This window comes from Cydia fagiglandana, chromosome 1, assembly GCF_963556715.1.
Source record: "Cydia fagiglandana chromosome 1, ilCydFagi1.1, whole genome shotgun sequence".
In the NCBI taxonomy this organism is placed as follows: Eukaryota; Metazoa; Arthropoda; class Insecta; order Lepidoptera; family Tortricidae; genus Cydia; species Cydia fagiglandana.
Genome location: NC_085932.1, coordinates 27,454,683 through 27,474,746, shown reverse-complemented (window position 1 = coordinate 27,474,746; position 20,064 = coordinate 27,454,683). Strand labels below are relative to the sequence as shown.

At 43.3% G+C, this 20,064-nt stretch overlaps 1 protein-coding gene and 1 long non-coding RNA gene across 3 annotated transcripts in view; one reads left to right on the top strand and one right to left on the bottom strand.

Moving 5' to 3' along the window:
- Positions 1–20,064, top strand: part of LOC134668836 (uncharacterized) — a 160,898-nt gene that overhangs the window by 125,844 nt on the left and 14,990 nt on the right. The window lies entirely within an intron of this gene.
- Positions 10,058–20,064, bottom strand: part of LOC134668646 (mothers against decapentaplegic homolog 4) — a 56,188-nt gene continuing 46,181 nt past the window's right edge. Inside the window, exons 13-15 of one of the 2 annotated variants that reach the window (XM_063526094.1) lie at positions 19,264–19,390; positions 13,202–13,346; positions 10,058–12,440 (exon numbers count right to left, since the gene is read on the bottom strand). In XM_063526094.1, the coding sequence (XP_063382164.1) occupies positions 12,371–12,440; positions 13,202–13,346; positions 19,264–19,390 (342 nt within the window). In that variant the 3' untranslated portion in view covers positions 10,058–12,370. The remainder of the gene's footprint in view (positions 12,441–13,201; positions 13,347–19,263; positions 19,391–20,064) is intronic. The other variant, XM_063526089.1, reaches the window with a different exon arrangement.

The window sequence follows — 20,064 nt, the reverse complement described above, 5'->3', positions numbered from 1 at the left end:
TTAATTAATAATTACCCGCCGTTTTCCTGTTTAACATTAATTTCTATAATAAAAAGCTTAAAGCTGTTCACAGAAGTCCGGATGTTTCGAAAATAATTGAGGTTAGGGCTCGCGCACACCGGCGCGGCCTTGCGGTTGCGTTTAAACATCCATTCTGAATCGATGTTTAATATAAACGATTATGATCAAATGAGTACGGCTAAGCAGGATAAATTTGGACAATATAATAACGTCATTGAGGTATGAAATTGGCGAAACGGGAAGCTAGAATAGTTTTTAAAACTTTGTATGTTTGTTCGCGATAAACTCAAAAACTACTGAACGATTTTTCATGCGGTTCTCACCTAGCTATTATATAATAGAGTGATTCTTGAGAAAAGTTTAGGTGTATAATTTGTTAACCCGTGCGAAGCCAGGGCGGGTCGCTAGTGTAATTATATTTATATTGAGATCGGTATGGATTATGAGTATGACTATCAATGACTTTGCATTTCATTTCATTTCTTTGCATTTCAGCCAAAAGTGACAAGGGTGTGTGTGTGACGATTGTGGGCGGTCGCTATGTAGGTATTGCGAATGTAGGTATTGGGCGCCCATACATTTCACGAATGTTCGCACAGGCTCTATGCAATGTGATGGGTTTAATTAAGACCACACCACTTGATTGAATTTGATAACGAGTGGCAATATTGAAGGCACTGTCAAGGTTGGGTACAATACGTTACAGAAACAAATATTAACCACCAATCCTCTCATTATTCTTCACGCAGCAAGCACATCATAAAGATAAGCGGAATAGGGACGCCGAAATATGAATAGGACGCTACGACCAGTGTCGTAGGAATAACGACGCTCAGAAATAGCGCGGCTCAGCCGCAACACTATCTGATGCTGTGTCTAGACGATTAACACGTAAAAGAATGCTTTTATCACTGCCATTGCTACGACAGTTGCCAGAGTGAGTGGCAAAAAGCGTCTTGAGCGACGACCGTGAATGAGGACGCAGTCCGAAGGCCCACAACAAGGTGAATTGATGATATCGTCTCATAAATGGCAAACTCGCAAATCTGTAATTTTAGTAAAGTGAAAATTAAAACCTGAATGTCTACATCAGTCAAGCTTTCAAATCAATCAAAATGGCAGAACGGTGTGTGGATAGCAGGGAACATAAGCAGTGGCGTAGCTACGCGTGAGCGAATGGGGCGAGGACCCCATCGAGGCCGTAGGCGAGGGCGATGGGCCTCGCACTTATGGAGGCTTCGCTCTTAGGGAAGCCTCGCAAAGCCAACCTTTTTATTACGTTGGGAATACACATTGAAAGGGGCCTCGTGATGTGGTTTTGCTCACGGCAATCTAGATTAATTCACGCTACGCCTAATAGTCCGGGAGCCGGCTGCATGAAACAAACCTCATCAAAAAATAGAATATACCTACCCTGTAGAGGTACCTGACATTTAGTAGATTCCAACGCACTTGGTCGGCCTAGGCTTAACCTGGCAGATTTTGTACAAATGGCAAAAACGTTGGACAAAAATTCATCAAAAAAAACCTCATCGAAAAATAGAATGAAACTTGTATGGTAGGATACCTGACCTTGAGGACAGTAAAAAAAAAGTGGTCGGCCTCACCTTAGCCTGGCAGTTTTTGCAGTCCGACCAGATTTATTGGGTCACGTGAGAGGTACAATTTACCTCATCGAAAAATAGAATGAAACAAACGGATTATAATAGCTAAAATAAGCCTGTTGACGTATGTCTTGGTCGGCCTCACCTTAACCTGGCAGTTTTTGCAGTCCGACCAGATTTATAAAAAAATCATCAAAAAATTTTTATCGATAAATCGTATGAAACTTGTATGGTACGATAGCTGCCTTTGAGGACAGTAAAAAAAAAATGGTCGGCCAAATCCTGTGTTTGCAGGTTCCTGTGTCCGACCAATTTTGTGGTACCACGTGAGAGCTACAATTTACCTCATCGAAAAATAGAATGAAACAAACGGATTATAATAGCTAAAATAAGCCTGTTGACGTATGTCTTGGTCGGCCTCACCTTAACCTGGCAGATTTTGCAGTCCGGCCAAATTTATAAAAAAATCATCAAAAAATTTTTATCGAAAAATCGTGTGAAACTTGTATGGTACGATAGCTGTCTTTGAGGACAGTAAAAAAAAATGGTCGGCCAAATCCTGTGTTTGCAGGTTCCTGTGTCCGACCAATTTTGTGGTACCACGTGAAAGCTACAATTTACCTCATCGAAAAATAGAATGAAACAAACGGATTATAATAGCTAAAATAAGCCTGTTGACGTATGTCTTGGTCGGCCTTACCTTAACCTGGCAGTTTTTGCAGTCCGACCAAATTTATGAAAAAATCATCAAAAAATTTATATCGAAAAATCGTATGAAACTTGTATGGTACGATAGCTGCCTTTAAGGACAGTAAAAAAAAATGGTCGGCCAAATCCTGTGTTGGCAGGTTCCTGTCTCGGACCAATTTTGTGGTACCACGTGAGAGTTACAATTTACCACATCGAAAAATAGAATGAAACAAACGGATTATAATAGCTAAAATAACCCTGTTGAAGTATGGCTTGTTACGGGCGGCTTTCATAAATTCAATGTGGCAGTGTGCGGCAGAATCTACTTGCATCAAATTTGATACAACACATTGTGGCTGGACATTAAGAGATGAAATGTATAAGATCAAATGGTTTGAAGGACACATAACGCCTTTGCGAGTCGAAGAAATAACAATAAGATAATCACTTAATATATGTGAGGTTATCTTGTGTATTTTTATTTATTTATATTTATTGAGAAGTTCAACAGCGTTTACATTAAATAATATACAAAAAACATGAGAACTTATAGCATAGCCAATAACAGAACTTCCTGTAATTTATACATAATAAAAAATCGTCTGTGGGTAGACTTGTAGTTTGTGCTGTACAAGAATCGTAAATATAACTTAATTTGTAAGTCTTTAAGGTACAAGGAAAAAAAGAAAAAATTAATAATATCTGTAAACTGGAAAAAAATCCTAAAATAGTAGGTATAGCTCTAATTTTGCGTAAACAATAAATAAAAAATAGTAAAATAAAAATACATACAGTACCTACATAAACGAGCGAATCTATTAGTTTGTATGCATTTATTGGAATTTATGTGTTCGTGTGTGTGTGTGTGTGTGTGTGTGTGTGTGTGTGTGTGTGTGGGTGGGTGGGTGTATGTGTGTAAGTGGGTGTGATAGTGCGTGACTACCAGGAAAGTTGCTTTGCAATTTGTGATTTGAAAACACGTCTGGAGGAGAAGAAAGGGTCAATGTTTTGGAACGATTTATTATAGGTACGTGCGATTCTACTCAGAATTTAATAGAATAGAATTTTGGCCATAATTGGTACGATGACAGGGAATATGGAATAGTGTGGTGTGACGAGTTCGGCGCGTGGGAGCGCGGAGCCCTAACTGTGACAGCAATCCAACACAGTCTAGATGCCCGTTGAGAACATCGTGGAGGAACATTTTACCATTTATTTAAATTTTGGAAGGATCACGTGCAGTTTTTCCTCTTATATTACAAGTGTTCGATTGAAAACTAAGCTTTGGTGTATACCTGGATCACCTGCACGTACAAGAAGGCGTTTCATATACGCCCGCCCATCAGATAGGTACACAAAGTCATGATGCGTATGGAATACAGCATGTGTGGTCCTATTCTAGGTGTCACGTGGTATCACAAATTTGGTCGGACTGCAAAAACTGCCAGGCTACGGTGAGGCCGACCAAGCCATACGTCAACAGGTTTATTTTAGGTATTATAATCCGTTTGTTTCATTCTATTTTTCGATGAGGTAAATTGTAGCTCTCACGTGGTACCACAAAATTGGTCGGACACAGGAACCTGCCAACACAGGATTTGGCCAACCACTTTTTTATTACTGTCCTCAAAGGCAGCTATCGTACCATACAAGTTTCACACGATTTTTCGATAAAAATTTTTTGATGATTTTTTTATAAATTTGGCCGGACTGCAAAAACTGCCAGGTTAAGGTGAGGCCGACCAAGACATACGTCAACAGGCTAATTTAAGCTATTATAATCCGTTTGTTTCATTCTATTTTTCGATGAGGTAAATTGTAGCTCTCACGTGGTACCACAAAATTGGTCGGACACAGGAACCTGCAAACACAGGATTTGGCCGACCATTTTTTTTTTACTGTCCTCAAAGGCAGCTATCGTACCATACAAGTTTCATACGATTTTTCGATAAAAAAATTTTGATGATTTTTTCATAAATTTGGTCGGACTGCAAAAACTGCCAGGTTAAGGTGAGGCCGACCAAGACATACGTCAACAGGCTTATTTTAGCTATTATAATCCGTTTGTTTCATTCTATTTTTCGATGAGGTAAATTGTAGCTCTCACGTGGTACCACAAAATTGGTCGGACAGAGGAACCTGCCAACACAGGATTTGGCCGACCACTTTTTTTTTACTGTCCTCAAAGGCAGCTATCGTACCATACAAGTTTCATACGATTTTTCGATAAAAAAATTTTGATGATTTTTTTATAAATTTGGTCGGACTGCAAAAACTGTCAGGCTAAGGTGAGGCCGACCAAGACCTACATCAACAGGCTTATTTTAGCTATTATTATCCGTTTGTTTCATTCTATTTTTCGTTGAGGTAAATTGTAGCTCTCACGTGGTACCACAAAATTGGTCGGACACAGGAACCTGCCAACAAAGGATTTGGCCGACCACTTTTTTTTTACTGTCCTCAAAGGCAGCTATCTTACCATACAAGTTTCATACGATTTTTCGATAAAAATTTTTTGATGTTTTTTTATAAATTTGGTCGGACTGCAAAAACTGCCAGGTTAAGGTGAGGCCGACCAAGACATACGTCAACAGGCTTATTTTAGCTATTATAATCCGTTTGTTTCATTCTATTTTTCGATGAGGTAAATTGTAGCTCTTACGTGGTACCACAAAATTGGTCGGACACAGGAACCTGCCAACACAGGATTTGGCCGACCACTTTTTTTTTTACTGTTCTCAAAGGCAGCTATCGTACCATACAAGTTTCATACGATTTTTCGATAAAAAATTTTTGATGATTTTTTTATAAATCTGGTCGGACTGCAAAAACTGCCAGGTTAAGGTGAGGCCGACCAAGACATACGTCGACAGGCTTATTTTAGCTATTATAATCCGTTTGTTTCATTCTATTTTTCGATGAGGTAAATTGTAGCTCTCACGTGACCCAATAAATCTGGTCGGACTGCAAAAACTGCCAGGCTAAGGTGAGGCCGACCACTTTTTTTTTACTGTCCTCAAGGTCAGGTATCCTACCATACAAGTTTCATTCTATTTTTCGATGAGGTTTTTTTTGATGAATTTTTGTCCAACGTTTTTGCCATTTGTACAAAATCTGCCAGGTTAAGCCTAGGCCGACCAAGTGCGTTGGAATCTACTAAATGTCAGGTACCTCTACAGGGTAGGTATATTCTATTTTTTGATGAGGTTTGTTTCATGCAGCCGGCTCCCGGACTATAAGCTGAAGGATTTCTAACACGCAAATTATGAGACTTGAAATTTATCTATGAAGTAGAGAATGTACATACACAGTGGTTCGCCATTGCGATTCATCCCGTACGGAGTGAATTTAATAGTCAAGCGATAGCTTAATAATTGGTTGCCAACAAGTGTCACTGGGCGCCGTAAAGATTGCTTTTCTTTGGGCGCGCTTTCTTGCTTTTCGGATCCACTCTTGGCCTCGCCTTGAGATGTTATCAGGATCGTTTGGTGTGAGGACCCTCAAATAACTTGGTATCTTAATAAACTTAAGCCGTGTCTCAAATGAAAGCACATTGTCGTGGTAGTCAGGGAACGTGGAATCTCACGCTCCCATTGAATCGAGCACAGAAACGGGCACAGGTGACACAGCCGGCAGCTGGAAAGCAGTGTCGAAATAAAGCCGCCAACGCAGGCCCGTTGGAATGGTGCCGTTCGGTGAATCGCCGGTATAAATAGCGGCGTAGGGTGCAGCCGATTGATCGCGGAAACGTGCTTCGCGGCTACCAGGGCTATAACCTATAAAAAAAATTGCGGGCATCTTTCTCTGTCGCTCTAATTACGCCTTCATTGGAGTAAAAGAGAAAGATCCCCGATATTTGCAAAGTTGCACGATGCACGAAAAGCGAAATATCATTAGTCAGACCAAGCTAACTGCATTGGGCAGCAATTTTGATAGCACACTTTGCAAGTGTTATTTTAAACGTCAAACGCAGTGGCGTAGCGTGATCTAATATAGCCATGGGCGAAGTCGCATATACGAGGCCCTTTTCTTTCAATTTGCCCGAAGGGGGCTCGCGCGAGGCCCCCTTTGGGGCGCGAGGCCGTGGGCGACGGCCCACTTCGCCCACGCCTAGTTACACTGGTCAAACGTCTATGAAATTATATCGTTTAAACTTTAAAGTAACACTTGCGCAGACTGCTATCAAAATCGCTGCCGACTTAGCTTGGTCAGACTCTATCTGCCTCCCAATCGCTTCCGCACATGCAAGCCATACTGTCTTTTGAAGAGCTCATTGCAGTAGAAATTAGCAGTTTCAAAAATCTCACAGAATTCCCGGCCGGGAATTGCCGGGCGTCAGACCGTCAGACAACTCCTGATGCCTCGTAGAGAGGCGAAACACGTGTCGAGTATTATTCTTTTGGTGGTGGTTTGCTATATTTATTTGCGTATTTATTTTTGCGGTGGGAAGGTGGGAACATTAAATGCATGTAAAAAATGCGCAAGTATAACGGGTTAAAATGCGCAAGTATAACGGGTTAAAATGCGCAAGTATGACGGGTTAAAATGCGCAAGTATAACGGGTTAAAATGCGCAAGTATAACGGGTTAAAATCACTGATGACTAGCACGTTATTTTTTAGGCGGATTAGCAAAGTACGAGTAATATTTTGGTTTTATTTCTATTGTCTCTGTTGTTCTGATGCCTCTAAGTAAGATTTCTGATGGTACAATGTTTCTCTAAAAAAACTTTTAAATTCTACCTACTAAGATTTTATCATATTTATCGCATTATCAACACAAATAAATGCCCTTACCGGGATTCAAACCCAGGACCTCTAGCTTCGTTGACCGGGTCACTAAAACTTACCTACTGGTCGCATGTTGACAATATGCTATTAGAGTTAGACCAAGAAAAGTCTGCAGCGATTTTGATAGCCCACGCAGTGCAAGTGTTATTTGTGCGTACGACATAATTTCATTGAGTTAAAATGACACTTGCACTTCGTGGGCTATCAAAATCGCTGCAGACTTTTCTCGGTCTGACTCTAGATAACATATTATAAAACCTTTGAAGCCATTCCAAATATGTTGTTTTTAAACTAAATAATGTTTAAAATAGTATTGTTAATCATCCCATGTTGGCAGCTGGTTCGACCGCTTCCGCTTGCATAAGGACACCACCCGAATACATAACGCATTTTCTACGCAGCATTAAAAACTCAGAATAAATAATACATAATTCTATAGATCGAACCCTTAAAGACCTATACTCACTCCATACTACGAAATCGCCGTTGACTTTTTTTAATTTATGCAATCTTTCTAATTATGAGAACAAGTTCTATGAAATAACTCGTGATTCTGTAACATAAAATTATTCAAATTTAAAAAAAGAACAAAATCTTTTCAAAATGGTACAGTTTCCCGCAGTTACGGCACAGGTAACCGTATTGTTTATTTGGCAACTTAACTTTTCACTATTTGCCGCTAGATGGCGGTGTTACATGCGCAAACTAGCTAATGGAGCGTCAACATAGGTTTATTTTGGGTACCAACTAAGATTATATGGCGGTTTTTATGTAATCTTAATGATTACGTCTGATTTTTTGCAAGCTCTTGCCAGAATTTTCTGATTTGAAGAGCTTAATTAGAATCTATGACGTAGGAATAGTTATTTGTTTCACAAGGGGGCAAAGTTGTTGTTTAACCGCTCGTGCCATAATGGATACCCGAGCAAGCGAAAGATTCCAAGATTGAACCACGAGCGTAGCGAGTGGTTCGAAAAATGGAATCTTGAGCGTTGCGAGGGTTTCAAAGCACGAGGATTAAACAAAATTTGCCCCCGAGTGAAACACAAAATTTTTCACCACACCAACCCGAAGCAAATATTAAATGTAAAATATCAAATACAAATGAATGTTATTAAATATTTATCATCCAAAATCATCATTTAAAAGTCAATTCTACCAGCAAACATAAGAAACAACTCTAAATTTGCATTTGATTACTTTGCCTCACATGTGAATAAAATTTAACTTGGCTATCAGTTTTTGAAGTGCAAAGTAAGCCTTTCCGAGCTGGTGTGGTGAAAACAAAATTACAGTTAGAGTTCTTTTCTTAGTCAAAAAATGTACTAAAAAAAGAAAAGTAACAAGTCTCTCATTAACGCTGCAAGGGATACAAAAATACAACAATATAAAAGGTTATGAATAAAACAGAAGATATCGTCAGTGACACGTAATTTTATTGTATTCCCGACCACGTTGTCTTCAACGAGGCTTCGGTTCGCAGTATTTACAAAAGCGGCAAGTTACGTTCAAAATCTGAACAACATAATTATATTAGTTCACAACTTTGGACAACTTCACTATAACCCCGATAACTGCAGTCAATGATACTTTATAAATTGTACGACAGACTCCAAACACGGTAGCTCTCTTATAACTGTGGCATGTAGAATTTGACATTATTCAAAACTTGAACATCATTTAAAAAACTTACCGCATACTTTTAATATCATCTAAAACCCTTTGAATCCTTTTGATCACTATAAAGAGGTATTTTCGATAAACGATTTTGTGTAAGCCTTCTAAGGAAACATTTAATGAGTAGTCGTCATTTCTAAGTAACGCCTGAAGTACTACAGACAACATGAAAAATTGAAAAACGTTATCCGCCTCTCTCTTGTACAACCAGCGGTCGGCAACCCGCGGCCTGCGGGCCGCATGCGGCCCGTGAACCTCTCACTTGCGGCCCGCGAGCCTCCCTGGCTACTTTGTATGTAATATTGACAAATGACTATGTCTGATAAAGTCATAAATATTAACAAAGTGCGGCCCGCGTCCACTTCGTTAACTGCTATGTGGCCCTTGGCTGCTAAAAGGTTGCCGACCGCTGATTCAGACGATAGAGAGCCAGATAAAGAAATTTCGAATTTCACTATTCCCGGTAGGGCCTCTGGTCACGCGTTAGTAAAAAATATTTTTTATTTTTAACTTGTACTATATACAACTCGAGTACTCAGATTCTGTACAAATTCATTGGTAACAAACAAATGTAAAATTCCGAAGCGAAACGTAAATATGTCAATAGCAATAACAAAATAATAAACAATGTATGGTTATTCGTAAAAGTAAATCAATTCGATCAACGAATTAAACAGCGACTGCCGCCGCGAGTAAATCATATCGTAATTAATAAAAATTACAAAATATCAATAAAATGTAACTTTGTCATAGACAAAAAGCTCAGTTTTCATGTAATAATATTTACACAATTAATCGTAAAAAAAACTGAAACCAAAACACTATACCAACAGTAACTAATAAAATCATTCAACACAAGATATCGTAAATCTGCCGAGTAAAAATAATTAAAGCAAAATCTTAAGCCAACTATGACAATCTCAAAATACTTTAAAAAGTTTCAAAAACACGTTACATATTACTTAAGTCTATTACAATCGTTTGCGATTTCGTACACAAAATATGTCATTTGTTAGTTGTATTTATTTTGAAAATATGTAGCATTATCCTCACCGCGGGGCGCCCTACATATACTTTATTCGTTACAACATCACAGATCCATTTTCAACATCTTAGAGGGGTTGCGGACACTTCCACTATAACAAAACTTGGAAATTTTCACAATATAACGGCCCGGCCACAATTTTGCGCGGCAGGCGACGGCGGCGGCGGCAACCACAGGTGGGAAAGAAAGCGTCCGATCGCTGTCTCGCTCCTACCTATGGTTGCCGCCGCCGCCGGTCGCGCAATGTCGTGACCGTCCGTAACATTCATCTGAGAACACGTTCAACTTTTACTCTTCAGATGAACTTGAGTAATTTAAATGCTTTTTTTTCTTTACTTTGCATGCTTACTGGTCCAGCGACTTAACTACTTGATAAAATAGATATTTTTATAAGGTTGTTTCTATATGCTTATGGCCTGATTCGAACAATGGTTCTAAGAAATCACAGCCTTACGATACCGATTTGTTAGTGTCAAAAGTGACATTTCCGTTTCGCTGTAACTTGTTATAAACATTGTTCGAATCAGGCCGGTTATTCATAACTGTCATTAGGTTATTAGTTATTAGATCGCATCGATTCTAAATATTCATTACAATACTAATTCATACTACTATCCGACAAAGAGCAACCGGCCGCCCGTATTTCTAGCGAGGACCGATTGACTCACACAAATGATACAAAAAAAAAAAGTAATTCATTACAATTTTCTGTATATTGCGATTTTAAATATTTTTAGATATTATAAGTTAACAAGCCGACAATAATCGTTTGTCCCTTTCCGACGTATTGGTATGATTGGGACAAACGATTATTATCTGCTTGTCAACTTTAGCACACGTTTATGAATAAGGGGGTTAGTGTGCAACCCCTCCATCAGGCACATTCTATACCTATCCTAACCCGCGCCCCGCGCTACCTCTACGTATAAACATTTTAAAGTATAACTATCATAAATTACTGTGTAACCATAACTACCTTACCTTACAACACTCTAACTTATCATACCCTATACAAAGCTAATTCCCATTTGGCTTCTTTCAAGTTGAACTATAATTATGTCTTGTGATATTTATACTTACACGACTAGTGTACTTTATATTTAAGAAAATGCCTTATTTTGGTATCGCTGTTAGTAAATGGGGCATTATCAATGAAAAGGGACCTTATTGTCGATGGCGCTTACGCGCGTCGCGCGGTATTGTATTTATATCGGAGCATCGTTCATAATGGCGTAAGCGCCATCGACAATAAGGTCCTTTTTCATAGATAACGACACAAATTATTATAAACTCGACATGTAACTTCACAGACTCGCTTGAGCAACCAGTTTCCGTCGAATCTTTATACTAATGTCAGAGACGATGAAATAATAAGGAACTTCAACACCACAAAGTGTTTCTAAAATAGAGCGTAATAAAATCACGTCTTTTTAACAAGTTTTCAGACGCCACATATTTTATAGTAGCTTTCAGGCCACCATTTACAACGCCATCTAGTGAAACCTTATACGAAAATTTAATGAGTCATTATTATCTACACGTCTCTGTTAATATCTACCTCATATAGGATTTGTGAAAAAATATTATACTGAGATCGCTTAGTGTTCTTTAGTATATTCCGTCTCAATACTGTAAACGTAAAAACTATGTTAGCGTTTATCCTACACGTAAATAAATACAAGACATAACTGATTAGTTCACCTTTCTTTAGACACGAGCGCAGCACATTCTCTTTAATGTGCAATGTTTGTTTCGCATAGATTTATTAGATATAAAATAAAATTTTGGAAGACAGGGGTCCTAAAGATTCGTTTTGTAGGAAAGTGAACTTAAATGCTATATGGCATAAGGTTTAAAGCTGCACCGTCACGGTTCACATCACTCGGAGAGCGTCCATCGCGGATATAACGGCCGCACTTTTATCGCTTATTCAGGTACACGGATAACATTTTGACCACTAGAGTCTTCAACTGACGCGCTCACCTAAGGCCCAATATCAAACTTCGTACATGACGTAACGGGGTCAAAGGGTTAAAAATCTAAGGGTCTATTTTGACAGGTTATCTTTACCGCTGTTCTGCCTTTATACCAGAATACATGGCATTTTAAAGCGTCAACTAAAACACTTCATGTTTTAATGTTCTCATTTTACATAGCCCACAAATACAGCGGTTTAGTTTTCTAATTCGTATCCTGATATTTAAACAACTTAAGATATCCATTTCGTGACCAAACCTTAGAAGCTATCTCAAACATAGAAGATCGTCATCTCCATTTCTATATCTCAGCCTTTACATTCATATTGTAACGCAGTTATATTATTTCGAATTACGATATTCACTGATTACTCCGTTGAGTTTTTAATCGTAAGTGTGAGACTGTACCTTCAGTACCTTCTGAGCAATCTTTGTCACTTGACCAATATGTTATCGACAGCGATAAGCGATAAGCGATAAAAGCGCGCGCGCGACACGCCGGCGCGCTGGTGAAACAAACTTGCACATGTGTGGTGTCGTGAAGGCCTCAAAAGAAGCCGATCAACTCCTACTCGATGTTGTTCCGCGGCCCGTCGATCGGCATCGTGTGGAGCACCTCGTCGAGGAGCTGCAGGGCCCTGGAATACAAGGTTAAGGCTCATTTTCATTTAGACGGTGCTAGAACTCGCATGCGAGTTTCATTACATCGCGGTATTTGATTGGTCGGCTGAATTGGACGTAACCAATAGTCCGCAATGTATCTAAAATCGCATAGGAGTTCGCGCGCCGTCTAAATGGGCCCTTAATTTTTAGAAAATATTATGGATGGACGATGATCGCTAGGTCAGGAAATTACGAACTACAGAAGTGCATGAAGTTGGGGAAAGGTTCCAAAAAATTGGGAAATTGCTCGGAAATTTCATAGGAAACAAAGGAAATTTTAATTTTGCAAATGGAATATTTCGATGGCTAATAATCGATGCCGAAGAAAGAACGAACTTGCAAGAAGGTAAGCGATCTTGACACGTCTTTTAATTGAAAAACGCTTTTTAAAAATCAAAAACGATTACTTATGAAAGCAGAAGAATATAAATGATCGTATTAGATTCATAATTGTTACATATTTGCCGTAACTTATTTTAAAAATGTATTTTTCAATTAAAAGGCACATCAGGATTGTTTACCTTATTTCTAATGCTAAAAAAACGAACTATAGAAACTAAACAAAACCTAGATTCTAAAATAACACTTATATTGGAGACTTTTCGCATTGCGACTTTTTGCAGCGAGATAAACGCGCGACTGTATTGTGTACTGGATCGAGACATTCGAGACTGTGTTGCAACTGTTGCGAATGTCGTTGTATGTAAAGAGCCTTAGATCGTCGCCAGAAGAGTACCTGTGGAGATGGACCTCGACCCAGCAGGGGGTCTCCTTGATGGAGGTGCGCGGGTAGTCGGGCCCCCAGCCCTTCACGAAGGAGAGCCGCACGATGCACAGCCGTCGCAGGTCGTCCACGCCGATGCCCGCCGCTGCCGTTAGGCCTGCAACATTACATCTACTTACAATATCTATCTAGATCTGACATTATTTATGACATTTAAAAGTGCTTGTTTAGAATCATATTCAACACATTTTTAAACGAATGGGCTCAACGCGGATGGCGCTGCAATCTTTTAGTTCATATTTGTTACCATTACCAAAGAGAATAAATTGTATTAGAGAGAAGTCTAAGAAAAAAATGTGTTTGACATCCTAAACAGTTGGCGCTGTACTGCGCCATATGTTTTCCAGTCACTGAATTGTCAAACGTCAACTTTTAACAATCGGATTTACCGCAAAATTTATGGAGCTGTATAGCGCCATCTCGTTTACCTGTCAAATTCGAAGCACGAAATTGTCTCATATTATGTGTTCCGTACTCCACATCGGATATCTTCATTCATTGAGAGAGTAACGCGATCGTTGACCAATGATGCCGCTAGCGTCTATGTAGTCGCTCCGCCCCACGCCGTGACGTAGTTCCGCTTCCACTTCCTGCGAACCGTTGCTCGCTTCCCGCTACTCGCCACCGCCATGTCATTGTTTCGTCGACCGTCTTGACCGATGGTCCGCAAATATTTTTTGCGTATATTTTTGCAGCATGGTGCTTTAACATTTCCGATCCAAAGCTCGGTCGATTAAATAGTGAGATATGGCAGAGATCGCCACTATTAGTCTTTTGGCGGTCTCGCGATCGAAGTCATCGAACGGTGCTTTTCGATTCTACCCACTTTTTTCTTGCTAAATTAATTTTCACATTCCATGCTGCTAAAATCGTTACCGTTAACTCGCATTTTCGAGATCGAAGTAGGAAGTGCGTCAGTGGTTTTTGTTAACAAGCGGTAACAAGTCGCTCCGCATCGGAGAGGAACGCCTCCAGTCCGCGGGACTCCGAGAGACGTCACACGCCCGCTCCTGTTGCTGCAGTCGCGGTGCGGACGCCTCCAGTCCGCGGGACTCCGAGAGGCGTCACACGCCCGCTCCTGTTGCTGCAGTCGCGGTGCGGACGCCTCCAGTCCGCGGGACTCCGAGAGACGTCACACGCCCGCTCCTGTTGCTGCAGTCGCGGTGCGGACGCCTCCAGTCCGCGGGACTCCGAGAGACGTCACACGCCCGCTCCTGTTGCTGCAGTCGCGGTGCGGACGCCTCCAGTCCGCGGGACTCCGAGAGGCGTCACACGCCCGCTCCTGTTGCTGCAGTCGCGGTGCGGACGCCTCCAGTCCGCGGGACTCCGAGAGACGTCACACGCCCGCTCCTGTTGCTGCAGTCGCGGTGCGGACGCCTCCAGTCCGCGGGACTCCGCGAGACGTTACACGCCCGCTCCTATTGCTGCAGTTGCGGTGCGGACGCTTCCAGTCCAGCGGGACTCCGAGAGATCCGCGTGGCTCTGCGAGACGTCACACGCCCGCTCCTGCAGCTGCGGGCGCATCGCGGGTGGATCGCGCCAAGGTGAAGGCGGACCGCTTCTGCGTCCCGACTGCTCGAGCGGAAGGAAGGTAAGTTACGTGTAAGCAGTGGACGATGGCACCGCCGAGGGCAACAGCGTCGCCGTGATGATGCGTGCAGCTACGAGCCTAGCCATCGGCGCCTCCCGTGCCGGTAACGCTCGTCACGCGCACCGGCGCCTGTCGAGCTGGCCGCCACGACGGCGCCTCTCGCACCTGAGCCTGGCGACGGTGGCCGCCATGATGGCGCCGCCCGCTCGATGACGCCGCCTGCCCCCCGAGCTGGCCGCCACGATGGCGCCTCTCGCATTACGCATCGACGCGGCGGCGGCGGCTGCCACAATGGCGCTGCCCGCCACGATGATGCCGCCCGCCACGATGGCACCACCACCTGCGCACTGGCGCCTCTCGAGCTGGCCGCCACGATGGCGCCTCTCGCCTCACAGCAGTGCCTCCCAGACCAGCCAGCCAGACGGCGACCGCCTCATGCACCGGTGCCTCCCGAGCTGGCCGCCACGATGGCGCCTCTCGCCTCACGCACCGGCGCCTCCCGAGCCGGTGGCGGCGGCCGCCACGATGGAGCCGCCCGCCTCACGCGACAACGCCTCTAGAGCGGGCCGCCACTATGGGTCCTCGCCTCACGCACCAGCGCTTCCCGAACCAGTGGCGGCCGCCATGAGCCGCCCGGCCTCAGGCACCGGTGCCCCCCCCCCCCCCCCCCCGAGCCGGCCGCCACGATGGCGCCCCTAGCTTCACGCACCGGCGCCTCCCGAGCGGCGGCGGTTGCCACAATCACGCCGATGCTGTCCACCGATGCTGCAACTACGACGATGTCGTCCCTTGCTCGCTGGGCGCCACAGTATCAGTTTTGTCCTGTCCACATGGTTCCATTGAGGTACGCAGGCGCCTATAGCTATGGTGCAGGTATAGGTATGGTATGGTACAGCACGAACAGACCGCTAAGCTCTTGGTTTCGGTTAAAGAATCCTCCGGCGACGGCAGACAAGGTCGTAAAGAGCCCCGTCCTAGCGCGGCTCGACTGCCCGGAGTTGAAAGCGGTAAGATATGTCGATACTCAGAGGAAAATACGTCGTGTTCCCGGGCTTCATAAAGGTGCTGATCGACTTCGCTGTGTCGCTTCGAAATTCCTACGACTTCTCGAGGCCATGGAGTGGTCCAACCGGAGAACAGCTAGCGACAAGGCCCTGTGCGACCGCTCGAAACCGAGGTGAAAGGCATCGAAAAAGTCTGCAGACTTCACATAATTATCTCTGCTTGCTCGCGCTCTCCAGCTTAAGTTCCGTCTTACAAAGACGAACTCGTGCGAAAAGCCATAATAAACAAAATGGGACAAATAAACCCGCTGCGCCTGAACAAGCTTGAGTTTCCGGTGCTAAGAGAAAGGGACCAGGAGGACTCCAGCAGTTTCCATCTGTCTGTATTCGACTTTATCGAAACAGTTTTGTTACGCAAAGCGCCAAAATCGATTTTAGACTTGATTTCATCAGTTCGATTTCCTTAAAAGCATGCTACTAACTCGATGCCCTATACTAACTCGATATAGGGTGTCTCTTCGGATAAAGCGAATTAGATCATCACGCTCCTAGACATCACGTGGGACACGCGGCACAACACACCGATTGAAAGTTTTCTTTTTCGCGACATACAGGCCTGCCTTGCTGCAGAGTTTCTCGCAGAAATGAGACTCAATGCCTTCTGTTCAGTCTCAAATTCGCAAACTTTAGTTCATGGAGGAAGGTGAAGCCTTCGCAGTCCCCAGCAACACGGAGCTGCCGAAAGCCTCGCACCACTTTCTTCCTCATCTTATGCAAGCAGTCCGTTACAATCTCCAATATTGGTAGACAATGTACGAGGTAAGGCCCTTTCAGCGAAGAGTAACCGTTAACGGGCCGCATCTGCAGCGCTGACGACAGAAGTGTAAACATACAACCGCACCGGTACAGTATACATAAAACGACGGCGACACTACATCCCTTCCGTTACTACGGCTGTCGCAAAAACTGCTGATGCCAGCAGATCGTCTACAGGTCGCGCTGGTTGCTTGCTACTTGCCAGGTCGGTACAACCCCCGAGGGCGACGGTTTATCAAGAATTCACTGCGCGCCCGAGTGGCAGCTGCGCCCAGCAGCCGCCGAGACTGTCTTCACCTGACAGGCGCCTTGTTGGCCGGCCTCCGCTTTCGAGAGCCCTCGCACTGTGCCACGGTATTTCTTAACAGACTCATTGAACTGCTACCACGACCTTTGACAGCTGCCTGTGAGACTTGGCATGGATGTCTCCACCTCCCAGCCTAGTCTGTGTACTGCGACGGCGTGATAAGGAGTCTTAAAGCAGCTGTGGTAAGCTTGCAATTTACTGGCGGTCCTAGTGAACACAACGTCAGACCGCCCTCCCTTACGAGTCAACGACTTTAAGAATGAGGCGTAGCTCCTGTCAGATAGGACCAACACCGAGCTGGCGGGATCAGGAGTGACGTCCGCTGCTGGCGTGACTGGCGCATGCATATAACATGCCAAGGTCTAACGCTACGTAGCGAACGAAACGCAACTGTCACTGTCTCACTAATATGGAAGAACCGGATATTCCCGATTCCGGTACTGTGTTTGTATAGAAAACAGTAACGGGAGCCCCTACAATAGATCGTCCCCTTGTCTAGGCTGCATGTACGGCCACAATGTAGAAACGGTCTTTATGGTGCATCAAAAATAAGATCAACTGCCAGGTACCTCTATCCAGTGAAGTAGCGAGCTATCTCAGACGTCTATTTCTATTATCCATGTTAGCTTTCAGAACGATACTCGTTCATAAGCCTCTCACAAGTGCTGTGTATGAACCACTATCGGACACTATGCCTTCTTCCAACGCCATTAATAGCGAGACCAGCGCCTCCCAAAGCACCAGCTTGGGACGCGAGACATCTACTTGCCCTAATTTAAATAGCCCTACAACGTTAGGTACGTTAGAAGAAGTACGATAGAATAGCTGCCGCACTTTTGCTGTTAGCATCAGGCCGCAGGGTCAATGACCTTACTCTACTACACTGTAGCCCGGGCAATTACATAGATAACTTTAACGCTATTATTTTGTGTCCGAAATTCGGCTCTAAACCAGATAACGTGTCTTACCGACTGGACTCTTAGAAGCTCCGGAATAAAGTATAGACCCAGTATAAGTAGGTAGTCTGGGTACGTCACCTTGCGGGAATTACACAAAATGTTAGGGGACACTTCGCTTATTTCTTTCAGCCACAGTCTCATCCAAGCCGGCCTCGCCTACGATTGCTTTTGATCCACGATGTACTTAATAACTAAATTGGCTGGAAAGCTATTCACTTAGCGATATTTTCGCTTATGTTAATTGGGAACATGACTCGCCGAGATTCTGCGGATCGGATGCGATTTCGAATGAGAATTCTCTTAAACCATTTTAACGTCAGATTCGAACCTGAGATTACAATTTCAATTCTCAATTTCCTGTAATTCACATTATAACGAGTCACTGTGATTTCATGGGTTGCAATATGGTGTATACATATTTATTCTTTCTCTGAGTTCTATGACAGTAGGTGTAGCCCTATCGCTTGCGCGCCCGCTAACTCGCCACCAGGAGATAATAAACAGGTCTCAATGAAGATATCCGATGTGGAGTACGGAACACATAATATAAAAATTTTACCTTCCAATAAAATTATTATTATGTTTCCTATCCACATCGGATATCTGAGTAATGCCTTCCTGGCAGGCTACTAGGCTACTTTTATGCCGACGGTACTTCTCCTCAACAATGACATGGCGGTGGCGAGTAGCGGGAAGCGAGCAACGGTTCGCAGGAAGTGGAAGCGGAACTACGTCACGGCGTGGGGCGGAGCGACTACATAGACGCTAGCGGCATCATTGGTCAACGATCGCGTTACTCTCTCAATGAATGAAGATATCCGATGTGGATAGGAAACATAATAATAATTTTATTGGAAGGTAAAATTTTTATATTTTTTACGCATCTTACTGAATCAATGTATCTTTGTTGTTACCTAGGAAATATCAGAAGCACGAATGACTAATACAAATAGTCTGATCAAAGTCAACTACAGTAGGTACAGTTCGAGCAAGAATTCCATGCAATTTTGAGGTAAGGAACTACAGGGATGCGCCATGCACCGAGCACCGAGCGCGATGGTCTAGGAGCAAGTAGGGATACCATTTTTCGGAATTCTTATACTAATGTAAGGATCGGTTGCACCAACAAACCGTCTGTGATATATAAACCTCGCTAATTTCTTTTTATTTTTTCTTTCTTTTTCAAGTAAACTATTTATTTCCATAATTAAAATTAATCTCAATTTAATCTCAGTTTTCTCCGTCAAGTGTGGTAGCATTGCAACTGGCCCTAAATGCTGCCATTACTTTTATCTAACGAGGCCACCAGAACTCGCACACAAGGCTACAGTACTAACACTTGTTCATGCCTGGGTGCGCGGGCTGGATGTGACCGGCGACGGCGGCGGCCTGCGCGGCGGCCGCGGCCTGCGCTGTCGCCGCCTGAGACTGCATCTGCCGGTGGCACTGCCGTAGGTCGAACACCTGTAAAAATTATTATTATTATTTATTTATTCCTTATATAACATTATTGAGGATCTCGAGCACGGGTGTATGACATGACCGAGCATTTCTCTACGTTTAGAGACAATTTGTTTTGGACACTCCAAGCACAGACACTGTCAATGTCTTGCTGCAACTTTAGACAATCCTCGTGGTCACCAGCCGGTTTGACTAATTTTAGGTAATTACGAGAATAAGTATCAGTTTTATTACGTTTTCAACTAAAATAGTATTTAAGTCAGGGTTTGCTGCATAAGCGTAGGAATCCGACGCTGCTGTTCTAAACAAATCATAGTGATTAAGTTGCAGTGTCGCGTCAGGCTGGCCTTTCAATTGCCTCGCTACAAAGTCCTAGCAAATAGCGAGTGTGATAGAATAAAAATTCATGTTTAGGATGGTATTCCACCTATCCAATTTATTTTTCCTATGTATTGCACATTACGCTCGCACTCTCACATTATGCTTAATGAGAGAGTGAGACGCAATGAGGTTGGACAAAGAAATTGGACAGGTGGAATATGAGACCCTGACGGAAAATCGTAATGGCGTTTCGGGCTCTGAAAATGAGGGTTTCCGCGATCGAGTTTTTCACTAAATGACAGCACCGTGGCGAGAGGGGGAGCCACTAATGTACGACCAAATAATGCTCAACCCAA